General features: G+C 45.2%; 1 protein-coding gene across 3 annotated transcripts in view; it reads left to right on the forward strand.

Annotated features, from left to right (window-relative positions):
* LOC147096466 (erythroid membrane-associated protein-like) overlaps nt 1–14,757 on the forward strand; it is a 72,158-nt gene that overhangs the window by 11,395 nt on the left and 46,006 nt on the right. For 2 of the 3 annotated variants that reach the window (XR_015074918.1, XM_085975248.1), the window contains exon 6: nt 3,012–3,038. Coding sequence is in view for 2 of the 3 variants with exons in the window: in XM_085975248.1 (XP_085831374.1) it covers nt 3,012–3,038 (27 nt within the window). In the remaining variant the exon portion in view is untranslated. Of the gene's footprint in view, nt 1–3,011; nt 3,039–9,099; nt 11,482–14,757 lie in introns of those variants that run through there. The other variant, XM_085975247.1, reaches the window with a different exon arrangement.

The raw sequence follows: 14,757 nt of genomic DNA on the forward strand, positions 1-14,757 counted from the left end.
CAAGCACTTTGCTGGGAGTGTACTATAGGCCCCCAAACAGTCAGGGGGAGATAGAGGAACAGATATGTAGGCAAATCTCAGAGAAGTGCGAAAATAATAGGGTAATAATAGTGGGGGATTTCAACTTCCCCAATATAAATTGGGACAGTCAGAGTGTGAAAGGCTTAGAGGGTGCAGAATTCTTAAAGTGCATCCAGGAGAGCTTTTTGAGCCAACATGTAGAAAGTCCTACAAGAGAGGGGGCGGTACTGGACCTAATTCTGGGGAATGTAGCCGGGCAAGTGGTGGAAGTGTCAGTAGGAGAGCATTTTGGCGACAGTGACCATAATTCGGTGAGATTTAAGGTGGTCATGGAAAAAGACAAAGACGGCCCGGAAATAAGGGTTCTAAATTGGGGGAAGGCCGATTTTAATATGATAAGGCAGGATCTGGCCAAAGTGGACTGGGAGCAGCTGCTTATAGGAAAATCCACATCAAAACAGTGGGAGACTTTCAGAAGGGAAATAGAGAGAGTACAACGCCAACATGTTCCTGTAAAGGTCAAGGGTGGGACCAACAAGCAAAGGGAACCTTGGATGACAAGGGATATACAAAAATGCATTAGAAATAAAAGGGGGGCTTTTGGCAGTTACAAAAGACTAAAGACAGAAGAAGCCCTAGAGGAGTATAAAAAGTGCAGGGGCATACTTAAAAAAGAAATTAGGAGGGCGAGGAGGGGCCATGAAATAACACTGGCGAGCAAAATAAAGGAAAATCCTAAGATGTTTTATAAGTATATTAAGGGCAAGAGGATAACCAGGGAAAGGGTAGGGCCCATTAGGGACCAAAGTGGCAATCTGTGTGTAGAGCCAGAGGATGTAGGCGGGGTTTTAAATGAATTTTTTGCATCTGTGTTCACTATGGAGAAAGACGATGCAGACATAGAAATCGGGCAAGGGGACTGTGACATACTCGAACATATTAGCATCGAGAGGGAGGAGGTGCTAGCGGTTTTAGCGGGCCAAAAAGTGGATAAATCTCCAGGCCCGGACGAGATGTATCCCAGGCTGCTGTGGGAGGCAAGGGAGGAGATTGCAGGGGCTCTGACACTAATTTTCAGAACCTCTCTGGCCACAGGGGATGTACCAGAGGACTGGAGAACAGCTAACGTAGTACCATTATTCAAGAAGGGTAGCAGGGATAAACCAGGGAATTACAGGCCAGTGAGTCTAACATCTGTGGTGGGGAAATTATTGGAAAAAATTCTGAGGGACAAAATTAATCTCCACTTGGAGAGGCAAGGATTAATCGGGGATAGTCAGCATGGCTTTGTCAAGGGTAAATCATGTCTAACAAATCTGATCGAATTTTTCGAGGGGGTGACTAGTGGGGTGGATGAGGGAAATGCTGTGGATGTGGTTTACATGGACTTCAGTAAAGCTTTTGACAAAGTCCCGCATAGGAGACTGGTCAAGAAGGTAAGAGCCCATGGGATCCAGGGTGCCTTGGCGCGTTGGATCCTAAACTGGCTGATTGGCAGGAGGCAGAGGGTGATGGTCGAAGGTTGCTTTTGTGACTGGAAGCCTGTGTCCAGTGGGGTACCTCAGGGATCGGTGCTGGGTCCCTTATTGTTTGTGATCTACATAAATGATTTGGATGAGAATGTAAAAGGTATGATCAGTAAGTTCGCAGATGACACGAAAATTGGTGGGGTGGTAAATTGTGAGGAGGAAAGCCTCCGGCTACAGGACGATATAAACGGGTTGGTCAGATGGGCGGAAAAGTGGCAAATGGAATTTAACCCTGAAAAGTGCGAGGTGATGCATTTTGGACGGACAAATAAGGCAAGGGAATACACAATGAGTGGTAGGACCCTAGGAAGTACAGAGGGTCAGAGGGACCTTGGTGTACATGTACATAGATCCCTGAAGGCAGCGGAGCAGGTAGATAAGGTGGTTAAAAAGGCATATGGGATACTTGCCTTCATTAGCCGAGGCATAGAATATAAGAGCAGGGAGGTTATGATGGAGCTGTACAAAACGCTGGTGAGGCCACAGCTGGAGTACTGTGTGCAGTTCTGGTCGCCTCACTATAGGAAGGATGTGATTGCTCTGGAGAGGGTGCAGAGAAGATTCACCAGGATGTTACCTGGGATGGAGCGCCTCAGCTATGAAGAGAGGCTGGACAGGCTGGAGTTGTTTTCCTTGGAGCAGAGAAGGCTGAGGGGGGACCTGATTGAGGTGTACAAAATAATGAGGGGCATAGATAGGGTAGATAAAGAGGAACTTTTCCCCTTAGTGGGGGGGTCAATAACAAGGGGGCATAGATTCAGGGTAAGGGGCAGGAGATTTAGAGGGGATTTGAGGAGGAACTTTTTCACCCAGAGGGTGGTTGGAATGTGGAACTCAATGCCTGAAAGGGTGGTGGAGGCAGGAACCCTCACAACATTCAAGAAGCATTTGGATGAGCACTTGAAATGCCATTGCATACAAGGCTATGGACCAAATGCTGGAAAATGGGATTAGACTGGACAGGGATGGATGGGCGGCGCAGACACGATGGGCCGAAGGGCCTCTTTCTGTGCTGTAAAAACTCTGACTCTATGACTCCACCCTATTATCTCTCTATATATAATTACCTACTGCCACAGTAACTTCCTGTTACCACCCCTCACCGTCTCTTTTACCAATAGTGCTTGTGCTTCAGACACCCCCCCCCCCCCCCGTTTACTGTTTTACCACTCTTGCAAGATTATTTCTCAGCACAGTTTATCCTGTTCACATTGACGACAGTTAAGTTAAAAATTGTAATAAGATTGAGTTCTTGTCAAAAGTGACACATTCTGCCCTTGATCTCTAAATACAAGATGTAAAATTGAAAAGGAAATTAATTTAATGGTCACAGCATCAGTAAGTAGTGGTTTACAGATTTCTCATTCTAATGGACTGATGACCCAAAACTGTGCAATTAATATGAATGACCGTGGTGTTTATAATAGTTTCGAAAATAACCATTTGATTTTACATTTCTAGAATGGAAAAGGATTACAAACTCTGCAGGTAAGAAATCCACTCATTAATCTTTTGATCAGTAACCAATGTGATGTTAATGTTTAGAAACTGCCAGTTATCTTTAGTGACTAATGTGTGAACAGCACCTCTGAAAGGAACGGACTTGTGTTACAAAACAGTGATGTGTGGAGAGGAAAGGCAGCTCTGAAAGTGGGATAAACATTATTCCACCGGTGAAGATAAAGTGTGGATTATAAAGGATTTGTTTGTAAGTACAAGAAAGGGGAAAGGGATAACCCAGGAAACTATCGTGGAATCATAGAATAGTACAGCACAGAAGGAGGCCACTCGGCCCATCGAGTCTGTGCTGGCTCTTTCGAAGAGCAATCCAGTTAATCCCGCTCCCCGCTCTTTTCCCATATCCCTGCAGTTTTTTCCCCTTCAAGTGTTTATCCAATTCCCTTTTGAAGGCTACTATCGAATCTGTATTCACCACCCTATCAGGCAGTGCACTCCAAATACGAACCACTCGTTTTGTGAAAAAGTTTTTGCTCATGTTGCTTCTGGTTCTTTTGCCAATCACCTTAAATCTGTGCCTTCTGGTTAGCGAATTCAGCCATTGGAAAGTTTCTCTTTATTTACTCTAAACACGTCATGATTTTAAACACCTCTATCAAATCTCCTCTTAGCCTTCTCTGCTCTAAAGAGAACACCACCAGTTCTCCAGGTAACTGTAATTCATCATCCCTGAAACCATTCTAGTAAATCTCTTCTGCACCCATGTAATCTGATAGTCGCAGGCACAGCAACAGGAAAATGTCTCCCTATTTGTGTGGAAGAGTCACTTGGAGGAAAAGATGGCTCGGAAATTCTTTGACTTTGAGGGTGGAATAAAAGTACAAATCGGGTGGAAGAGGTGCAGAACTGGGGCAGATCCTGGTTCCTTGGGGACTCCGCCCCTTTTCCCACCTTGTTAAGTTCCTACAAGGGCTGATGAAAGAAATTCCTCCTTTGCGGTGATGTCATTGGAAGAGGTGAGGTTGGCAGGATGACTTGCCTCCACAGGAATCCTGCCAGTTCCCCCTTTACTGCAGGCGGACAGACTGAGTGATCAAGTGCAATTACTCGCCTTCCATGGGCAGGCACCTGGGGTAGAGCTGTAAATGGTGCAGGCTCCCATCCCCCTTTGTGTAAATGAGTCTGTCTCGAGGATTTGGAATGGGGTTAAGCCTGAGCGAGACGAGCAGCCAGAAGTCCCACCCACTACACTTGGTGGTAGAGGGGGGCTCCAGGAATTTCAGAGGCCGTGTGTGTGCTGTTTCCTCAGGAACCATTATGCTTGAAGGCTGTAGTTTTCCAGAGTTAAGGTGAACTAGCCACAGACGGAAAGTTATACTGTATGGTTCGTTAGTACTGCTTTGTATAGAATAGTGTTGTCTGATAGAAATTGGCGAGAAACATCACCCAGAGTAAATCCACCCCACCTCTCATGTTGATCTTGCTCCATATGGTGACGGGAGCAAATTATCGCCACAACTCTGATCCACTTACAGACACTGCTATTGTGCCGGGCCAAACATACATCACCACGTGATAAAATCACTTCATCAGCTTTTTTCTACTGGGGTTTGTTTCTGTGTTTCTATATTAGGAATTTTCTTGATCTAGCTTCAAAATGGACGCTGTTTTTCATTATTATCTTCCCCGTGTGTTTGTTCAGTTTACTCCATTGTGGAAGCAGGAAATTCTCGTCCGAGCTGGTCTACGTCATTTAAAAAAAATTGTTTATGGGATGTGGGCATCGCTGGCAAGGCCAGCATTTATTGCCCATCCCTAATTGCCCTTGAGAAGGTGGTGGTGAGCCACCGCCTCGAACCGCTGCAGTCCGTGTGGTGAAGGTGCTCTCACAGTGCTGTTAAGGAGGGAGTTCCAGGATTTTGACCCAGCGATGATGAAATATTGGCGATATATTTCCAATTCAGGATGGTGTGTAACTTGGAGGTGGTGGTGTTCCTATGCGCCTGCAGCACTTGTCCTTCTAGGTGGAAGAGCTCGCGGGATTGGGAGGTGCTGCCGAAGAAGCCTTGGCGAGTTGCTGCAGTACATCTTGTAGATGTAACCAGCTCTTCCATTTATTAACTCTCTGAACATCGAAAAACGTCCCAAGGTGCTGCACAAAGGGAAAAAAGCTAATTTTCATGAACTTACTGAGCCTGAGCGATCCAATAGCCCCAGGAACAGGGCAGTTGTTCAATTTGCCACCTGTGCATAAACTGATATTGTAGATTTTCCTCCCATAATAACATAAGAAATAGGAGCAGGAATCGGCCACTTGGCCCATCGAGCCTGCTCCGCCATTCAATAAGATCATGGCTGATCTTGGGCTCAAAGCCACTTCCCCGCCCGCTCCCCATAACCCTTCACTCCTTATCCTGCAAAAATCTGTCTATCTCCACCTTAAATGTATTTAATGACCCAGCCTCCACGGCTCTCTGGGGCAGAGAATTCCACAGATTTATGACCCTCTGAGAGAAGAAATTCCTCCACATCTCAGTCCTAAAAGGGCGATCCCATATTCTAAAACTGTGCCCCCGAGTTCTAGATTTCCCCACGAGGGGAAACATCCTCTCTGCATCTACCTTGTCGTGCCCCCTCAGTATCTTATATGTTTCAATAAGATCACCTCTCATTCTTCTAAATTCCAATGAGTATAGGCCCAGCCTGCTCAACCTTTCCTCATAAGTCAAACCCCTCATCTCTGGAATTAACCTAGTGAATCATCTCTGAACTGCCTCCAATGCAAGTATAACCTTCCTTAAATAAGGAGACCAAAGTTGTGGTCTCACCAATACCCTGTACAGTTGTAGCGGGACTTCCCTGCTTTTATACTCCAACCCCCTTGAAATAAAGGCCAACATTCCATTTGCCTTTTTGATTACTTGCTGTACCTGCATGCTAACTTTTTGTGTTTCATGCACAAGGACCCCAGGTCCCACTGAACGTTAGCATTTTGTAATCTCCATTTTAAATAATTTGCTTTTTTATTTTTCTTGCCAAAGTGTATAACCTCGCACTTTCCCACATTATACTCCATCTGCCAAATGTTTGCCCACTCACTTAGCCTGTCTATATCCTTTTGCAGGTTCTTTGAATCCTCTGCACAACTTGCTTTCCCACCCATCTTTGTATCCTGCAAACTTGGCTACATTACACTCGGTCCCTTCATCCAAGTCATTAATGTAGATTTTAAATAGTTGAGGCTCCAGCACCGATCCCTGTGGCACCCCACTAGTTACCGTTTGACAACCGGAAAATGACCCATTTCTGCCGACTCTCTGCTTTCTGTTAGTTAGCCAATTCTCTATCCATGCTAATATATTACCCCCAATTCCATGAGCTCTTATCTTATGCAGTAACCTTTTATGTAGAACCTTATCGAATGCCTTCTGGAAATCTAAATACACCACATCCACTGGTTCACCTTTGTCCACCCTGCTCGTTACCTTCTCAAAGAACACCAGCAAGTTTGTTAAACGTGATTTCCCTTTCATAAAACCATGCTGACTCTGCTTGACTGCATTATGATTTTCCAAATGCCCTGCTACTGCTTCCTTAATGAAGGACTCCAGCATTTTCCCAATAGGGGTGTTACATTTGCGGTTTTCCAATCCGCTGGGACCTCTCCAGAGTCCAGGGAATGTTGGTATATTGCAACCAATGCATCCACTATCTCTGCAGCCACTTTTAAGACCCTGGGATGCAGGCCATCTGGTCCAGGGGACTTGTCATCTTTTAGTCCCATTGTTTTACCAAGTACTATTTCCTTATTGATCGTGATTCTCTTTAGTTCCCCCCTCCCTGTGGCCCTTGATTATCCATTATTGGGATGTTGTTAGTGTCTTCTACCGTGAAGACAGATACAAAATATTTGTTCAGAGTCTCTGTCATTTCCCCGTTCCCCATTATTAATTCGCCAGTCTGATCCTCAAAGGGACCAACATTTACTTTAGCTACCCTCTTCCTTTTTATATTCCTGTAGAAGCTCTTACTATCTGTTTTAATGTTTCTTTCCCGTTTACTCTCTCAATTTTTCTTTTCTCTCTTTATTTTTTTAGTCATCCTTTGCTGTTTTTTTTAAATTTCCCAATCTTCTGGTCTCCCGCCAATCTTGGCAACATTGTATGCCTCCGTTTTCAATTTGATACCATCTTTTACTTCCTTAGCTAGCCACGGATGGTGCTCCCTTCTCTTAAAATCTTTCTTTCTCACTGGAATATATTTTTGTTGAGTTATAAAATATCAGCTTAAATGTCCTCCACTGCATTTCAACTGTCTTACCCTTTAATTTATTTTTCCAGTCCACTTTAGCCAGTTCTGCCCTCATGCCACTGTAATTGCCTTTGTTTAAGATCAGGACACTGGTTTGAGATACAACTTTCTCACCCTCCAACTGAGTTTGAAATTCAACCATGCTATGATCACTCTTTCCTAGAGGATCCTTTACTATGAGATCATTTATTAATTCTGTCTCATTACATAGTACCAGATCCAAGATAGCCTGCTCCCTGGTTGGTTCCATTACATACTGTTCTAGGAAAGCATCCCGGATGCACTCTATGAACTCCTCCTCCAGGCTACAATGGCCAATTTGATTTGTCCAATCAATATGGAGATTAAAATCACCCATGATTATTACCGTACCTTTTTTACAGGCCTCCATTATTTGTTGATTTATACTCTGTCCAACAGTATTGCTACTGTTTCCCTTTATTATTTTTTAATCTCCACCGAAACCGATTCTACATCTTGATCTTCTGAGCCATTATCACTTCTCACCACTGCACTGTTCCCATCCTTTACCAACAAAGCCACCCCACCTCCCTTTCCTTTCTGTCTATCCTTCTGGATTGTCAAATACCCTGGAATATTCAGTTCCCAGCCCTGATCACCTTGCAACACATCTCTGTATTGGTGATCAGATCATACCCATTTGTATCGATTTGTGCCGTCAACTCCTCTATCTTGTTACGAATTATAGAAACTGCGTGATTTCACTTCCAGTGATTTTAATGGAAGTTGGGCAGATTCCAGGATTAGCAGCTGGTCCCCATTTCCAGTTTTACACCAGGCAGTAGGTTGAATCACTCGCCCAGTATCTCCCAAAGAACCAGTATAGTTGGAGATGGTTTCATTGTTTGCCAGAGATCAGGTTAAGTAGCCATCGACAGAAAGCTATACTACGCAGTTTGTGTCGCCACATAGTAGATTCAGTTTTACACAGAAGCAAACTGCCTATTGTAACTGGAATGCCAAGTCACAAGAAACGCAGACACTGTGAACAGGTGGTCTTACATCAAGTGGAATCTAACAGCTTCACTTGTGTCTGTCAGTCCATCTCACCCTCTACACCTGCAATGTAACTGGCTGCTTAGAGCTTGCTGAGGTGAGTGGGGAAATAGGGAGGGAAGGGGCTGTGCACAGTGCGAGATCGAGATGTTTAAAGATTGGGCACTCTGAAGTTGGATATTAGCATTTTAATAAGTCTGAATACAATCGGCCATTATTAGTGACGATATTCAGCAGTCACATTGTTTTGCAACACCGTAAACAAATGAGAATTTCCTCTGCGCAGTATTTGTGATGTGTGAAAAGAACGGGTTTACCATTTCACAAGAAATGTTGCAGATCGGAAATCCTCCATTTGATTCAGATGTTGCTGCAGATTGGGGTGGAATTTCACTCCTAGCAAAGTGAGCGGTGTGCCCGTGTGGCAGCACGCAGGCTCGGCCGGTTTTAATGGCCGCGTCTCCTGATCAGGCCCTTTGTCAACCTCCCGACCAAAGGAGACAGGATGTTGGCAAGAAACGGCTGCCCAGCCATTAAAATCGGGCAGCAGGAGCCAGCCACTGAGCATCCAGGGGACCGTCACCGGCACAAGGGAAGTGTCGCTGCGGGGAGGGGTTGGAAAGGAAGAAGATTGAAGAGGCCGTAAGTTTTTGAAGTGTGTAAAACCAGCGGTCAATCTGCTACGGCCTCTTCTCCGCGCGGCGGTAAGTGAGAATTCACCTCATGGAATCTATCTGCCAATAAAATGTAATCTTTCATTTAGCTGAAGTAACCATGGATTCCAACACAGCGCATTCGGAGTTAATACTGTCCGGGGACAAGATGAGCGTGACCCACCGAGAGACGCCTCATGACACCGCGGAGAGGTTAGATCATTATCCACGCATTCTGGGCTCTGTCCCATTTGCATCAGACAAACATTACTGGGAGGTGGAGGTGGGGGTGAAGACTGCCTGGGATATCGGCATTGCCAACAAGTCCGTCGGTGAGAACGACACAACTAACGCTTCCCCCAACATTGAGTACTGGGCTGTGCTGCGGAAAGATGAGAAGGAGTACAAAGCTGTCGGTTCAAGTGCAACCCCCTGCACTCTGAGCCTGAGACAGATACCAAAGAAGATTGGAGTTTACCTGGACCGTGAGGAAAAAACACTCTCATTTTACAATCCTGAAAGTCAGTCTCTTCTCCACACTGTCCCTGGTATCAGTGGGGATCTGTATCCTTTGTTCAGTCCTGGATTAAACCAAAGAGGCAAAAACTCAGAACCACTGAAAATCTGTCCTCTCCAAAACATTAGAGGTGAAAAAGTATCTTTGTAGGCGAGAGGTGTTTCTTAAAGTGCCTCGCAGGTCTGAAATGGACTGAGCCATTGACATTTATATTCATTTCTATTTTTTGTATTAAACTCATTAAATGTGATGTTCTTTATAGAGTTAAGATTCACTAGTTCAGTAGAAATATTTACAAGCATAGAAATGTGTTGGTGCCTTATCTGCATTAAAAGCCCATACGTCCCTCTCCCTCTGAGGTGCCTGGATTGAGCAGTTTGAACATCTCTGGAGGTCCCATCAGTCAGGCTGTGGTACTCCAAGCTGTTGGCTCTCTTCAGGCTAATAAGGCTCTTGGCCCAGGTGGTTTCTAGCTGACTTGAAGGATGACTACTGAATTAGCATTGTAAGTATTTCATGAAATGATTAATACTCGTTTCACCTCCAACACTTGGAGAGATGCTTCAGTCTCTCGTACTGAAAGTGTTTCCCTGTCTGTGAGTTGGCCTTCTCTTAGACTCTATCTTTTGAATTGAAACTCATCTGAGTGTTCTGGAGATGGACAGTTTCAGTACCTTGGGGATCATAAGGAAGTCTCCAAATGTTAAAATGAAGCAGGAGTTGATAAAGCTGTTCCGTTTATAAAAAGAGCAAAGTATATGGGGTCCTGGGTTTTATAATCAGGAGTCTAAAGTACAGAGAAATGATTCTAAACCGATACAAATCATTGGTTTGGCCTCTGTTAGAACATTGTGTCCAGTTTTCAATGTCTTACTTTGGAAAAGGTGTCAGGGCCCTGGAAAAGAAATTCAATTTGAGGATATCAGAGATGAGGTTTAGTTGTGAGGAGAAACTGGGACTCATTTCACTGGAACACAGAAGATTAAGAGATCGGACAGAAATGATGAAGGATTTTGATCAGATTCGAGGGGACAAACTATTTCCACTGTTTGGTGGGCCATAATTTTAAGGTCCTCACCAAGAAAACGAAGAGAGAGGTTGTTCCTTGGATCTTCCTGTGGTCCCGGGTATATTTTGGGGTCTTTACCTTGTTTAATCTAGATTTTTTTGGCTCCTGTAATTTAAAATCATTTCCATGGGTGAGTTGTGACTCCCTATGTTTATGACTCTTCACTTTCTCAATAACCTTCAGTAACACGCCAAGCATAACAAACAGAACAATCATTCTGTTAGTAGGTTAGCTATTGGAAATTATCTTTTGCTTTCGCAAGATTTTTCTCTAGCCTTGGAGAGACTAGCGCATCATCAGACCTAGTTTTAGGTTTGAACTACAGTAGTAAGCAAATTTATTAATCAGCAAGTGAATACATAACCGGATGATATATATACATATCTATGCAACAGAAATTATATTAGCATGTCTAAAGGAAAATGAATTAAACCACATTAAGCAAATATATGCCTGTGTATTACACACAGATTAACAGTAAAAATCTATCATCTAGCTCCTCAAAAGTGAAACAATACAATAGTTGTCTTTCTGCCAGAGCTTGGCAGACTACTCATTCTGTCTTGTTGAACTGATCCTGTACAGCCCTGATACTTATACCTTTCCTGGTTTTGTTTTCATGATTTGCTCTCCTGGTCCCAATAACTACTGCCAATAGTGGGCCAGAACAGACTCTTCTCCTCAACTTAGTCCTTGTTGAGTTTTCACCATATATCTGCTGTGAACATTCAGTGATCAGCTCAGCATTGTCTCGAATGGTTGACTGGCCACAAGCCTGTATATAAATTGATTATCGTTGCAGCATTATTATCCTGTTGTATTTAGTGTGATGCGGATTTTATTTTTATTTGCATGTCCTAACTATCGGGATACAATTCAGAAAATAAAGTTTCATTTAATACAAAACCCAGTGTGCTGTCCTGAGTGTGCAGATACCTGCTTTTGTACATAGTGCCCGTGTCTGTGTGTTGGTGAATGAAATGCCTCCAAGCAGCAGTGAGATATTCAAAATACTAACCCATGGGGATAGAATTTCAACGAGCTGCCCAGGCATAAAACTGGCATTGCAGATCGAAGGCCCATTACAGAACCCGCCCGATTTTCATATCTATTAAAGAGCAGCGGGTGGCTGATTCACAATGCCAGGTTTACACCCGGGCTACAATGTGAAAATCTACCCCATGGTCCAATCCCTCCTCACATTCCCTGTCAAACAACTCAAATGCTACAACAGAACCATCTGCTGCTGCTGGTAAAACTCGCCTTGGGTTCCTCCTTGACAGAAACAGTTGGACAGAATAATGGGTTTGAACATTACTCCTGGCAGGGACATGTGTCTATTGCTACCTCCAATTAACTGGCAGGCAGGATCACAACTTTCTAAACAGCACCGATATTCTGATCTCACTCAGGAAGTGCTGGAATCACCATTGCCTTTAACAGCCAGAGAGGAACAAGAATCAGCCACTGCTGAGTGTTAACCAGTGATTCTGGCCACCAGTGCCCGTGTGGTGTTGGGCAGCGGCAACATTGATTCTGGCCACCACTGCCCATGTGGTGTTGGGTATAGACAACATTGATTCTGGCCACCAGTGCCCGTGTGGTGTTGGGCAGCGACAACATTGATTCTGGTCACCAGTGCCCGTGTGGTGTTGGGCAGCGGCAACATTGATTCTGGCCACCAGTGCCCGTATGGTGTTGGGCAGCGACAACATTGATTCTGGCCACCAGTGCCCGTGTGGTGTTGGGCAGCGACAACATTGGTCCTGTACCTGATCAGATTGTCTGTCAGCCACTGACACATGTCTATAAATCACTCCAGCAAGTGCTGCAGGAGCTGCTGTACCTCGGCATGTGGGACACGTGCCACAACGGAAGGGAAAGGAGACAGACTGCCCCCACTCACACTCACTCAGTAATGTGCAACCCACTGAGCCCAGCCAGGGGGATTCCTACCTGCTCTTCCGTAGCCCCTCCATCGCTCTTCGGCCTTTTGCCGCCTGGCCCTGAGCCCTCGCCTCACACACTGGCTCCTGCTCCTTATAATAAAATAAAAACAGAGTGCTGGAAATACTCAGCAGGTCAGGCAGCATCTGTGGAGAGAGAGAAACAGAGTTAACGTTTCAGGTCGATGATCTTTCGTAATGCGACAGGCAAACAAACAAAAGATGAGTCTAGAAGAGGTGTAAATGGGAATGGTAGAGTCATCAACAGCTGCCATGTGATAAAATAGGGATAGAGGTTATGGTCTGAAATTGTTGATCTCAGTGTTGAGTCCGGAAGGCTGTAAAGTGCCTAATCAAAAGATGAGGTGCTGTTTCTCGAGCTTCTGTTGCGCTTCGTTGGAACAATGTAAGAGGCTGAGGACGGAGAGGTCAGAATGGGAGTGGGGCAGAGAATTAAAGTGACAGGCGAGCGGAAGCTCGGGGTCACGCTTACGGACTGAATGGAGGTGTTCCACAAAGCAGTCACCCAATCTGCGTTTAGCCAATCTGTGTTTGGCCTCCCCAATGTGGAGGAGACCGCATCATGAGCAGTGAATACAGTATACTAAATTGCAAGAAGTACAAGTGAATCACTGTTTCACCGGGATGGAGTGTTTGGGGCCCTGGACAGTGGGAAGGGAGGAGGTTAAAAGGCAGGTGTTGCATCTCCTGCACTTGCACGGGAAGGTGCCGTGGGAAGAGGAGTGGGTGTTGGAGGTGATTGAGGAATGAACCGGGGTGTCGTGGAGGGAGCAGTCCCCTTGCAATGCTGAAAGGAGAGGGGAGGGGAAGATGTGTTTGGTGGTGGGATCACGCTGGAGGTGGTGGAAATGGCAGAGAATGATCCATTGAATGTGGCAGCCGATGGGGTGAAAGATGAGGACAAAGGGAAGCCTGTGGTTCTGGGAGGGAGGGGAAGAGGTGAGAGCAGAGGTGCGGTAAATGAAACAGACATGGTCGAGGGCCATGTCAACCATGGTAGAGGTGAATCTTGAGGTTGAGGAAAAAGGAATACATATCGGAAGCCCTAGTGTGGAAGGTAGCATTGTCAGAACAGATGCTGCGGAGATGGAGAAATTGCGAGAATGGAATAGAGTCCTTACAGAAAGCGGAGTGGAAGGGAGTATAGTCCAGGTAGTTTCGGGAGTCAGAAATAACAACAGAAAGTGCTGGACCCACTCAGCAGGTCAAGCAGCATCGAAGAGAGGAGAAACAGAGCTAACGTTTCAGGTCGAACCCTTCGTCAGAACTGGAAAAGGTTAGGGAGGAGAGATTTTTAAGCAGGGGCAGGGAGGAGCAGAGTGTAGGATTCGCAAAAATCCATGAAATACAGTATACGGGTAGGGCCCCTGAAGTGGCCACATTGTGAGAACACAGAATGGAGTTGGCAGTTCTCATGGCCCAGTTCAAAAGGACACACACACAGTACCTAACAGCAGTCTAAGTCATCATCGATTAGAAGAATCCAGAACCTTACTGTTTTTGATATTGTAATGTGGTTACAGCAGTAAACAAAACTATTGGCACCTGAAGGTGCGCTAATCGCTGGCAGAGCGGTAACTGATCTCAGAAACCGCTGAGCACACACAAACGGAGGGACACTAAACGGATTCCCATTATGGCAAAGCGGTAACCGATCTCAGAAACTGCTGAGCACACACAAACGAAGGGACACTAATCGGATTCCCATTAGTTCGATTTGCGAGCAGTTAAAATTAATGAGCTTGCTTTTGTTAAAGCAACCTTAACAAAGGAAAACAGTTGATTTGGCACCAAGATTAGGGCCAGAAAAGAGTATAACCGTTCAGGTAAATCGTCAGCAAGTCAGTCTAAGATTCGACCAGAGTAAGGAAGACTCCTCCGGAGACGGTCCACACCGTGAAGTCCAAGTCCAGTTACCATCAGGAGTTCGAGGACCGTGCGGAACAGAAAACGGCTCGAGGATTTCGGAGGACTTCCAAAGTTTGTACAGGAGAGCGAGTCCAGGAGCCGGTCCCATAAGGAAGGTCGGAGGTCCCGGATGACACCAAGTAACAGGGTCCAGGAGCCGGTCCCATAAGGAAGATCGGAAATTCCAGACGTAACAAGAAGTACCAAGGTCCAGAAGGGTTTTGAAATTCTGGTGAGCATAAAGGCCCAACTCTACCTAACTGACATAATTGAGGTATATTCAATAACGGGAGGGTTTGTAACGTTA

The sequence above is a fragment of the Somniosus microcephalus genome, unplaced genomic scaffold, assembly GCF_052327205.1.
Source record: "Somniosus microcephalus isolate GS21.2 unplaced genomic scaffold, FLI_Smic_1.0 unresolved_chr1, whole genome shotgun sequence".
NCBI classification, from domain to species: domain Eukaryota; kingdom Metazoa; phylum Chordata; class Chondrichthyes; order Squaliformes; family Somniosidae; genus Somniosus; species Somniosus microcephalus.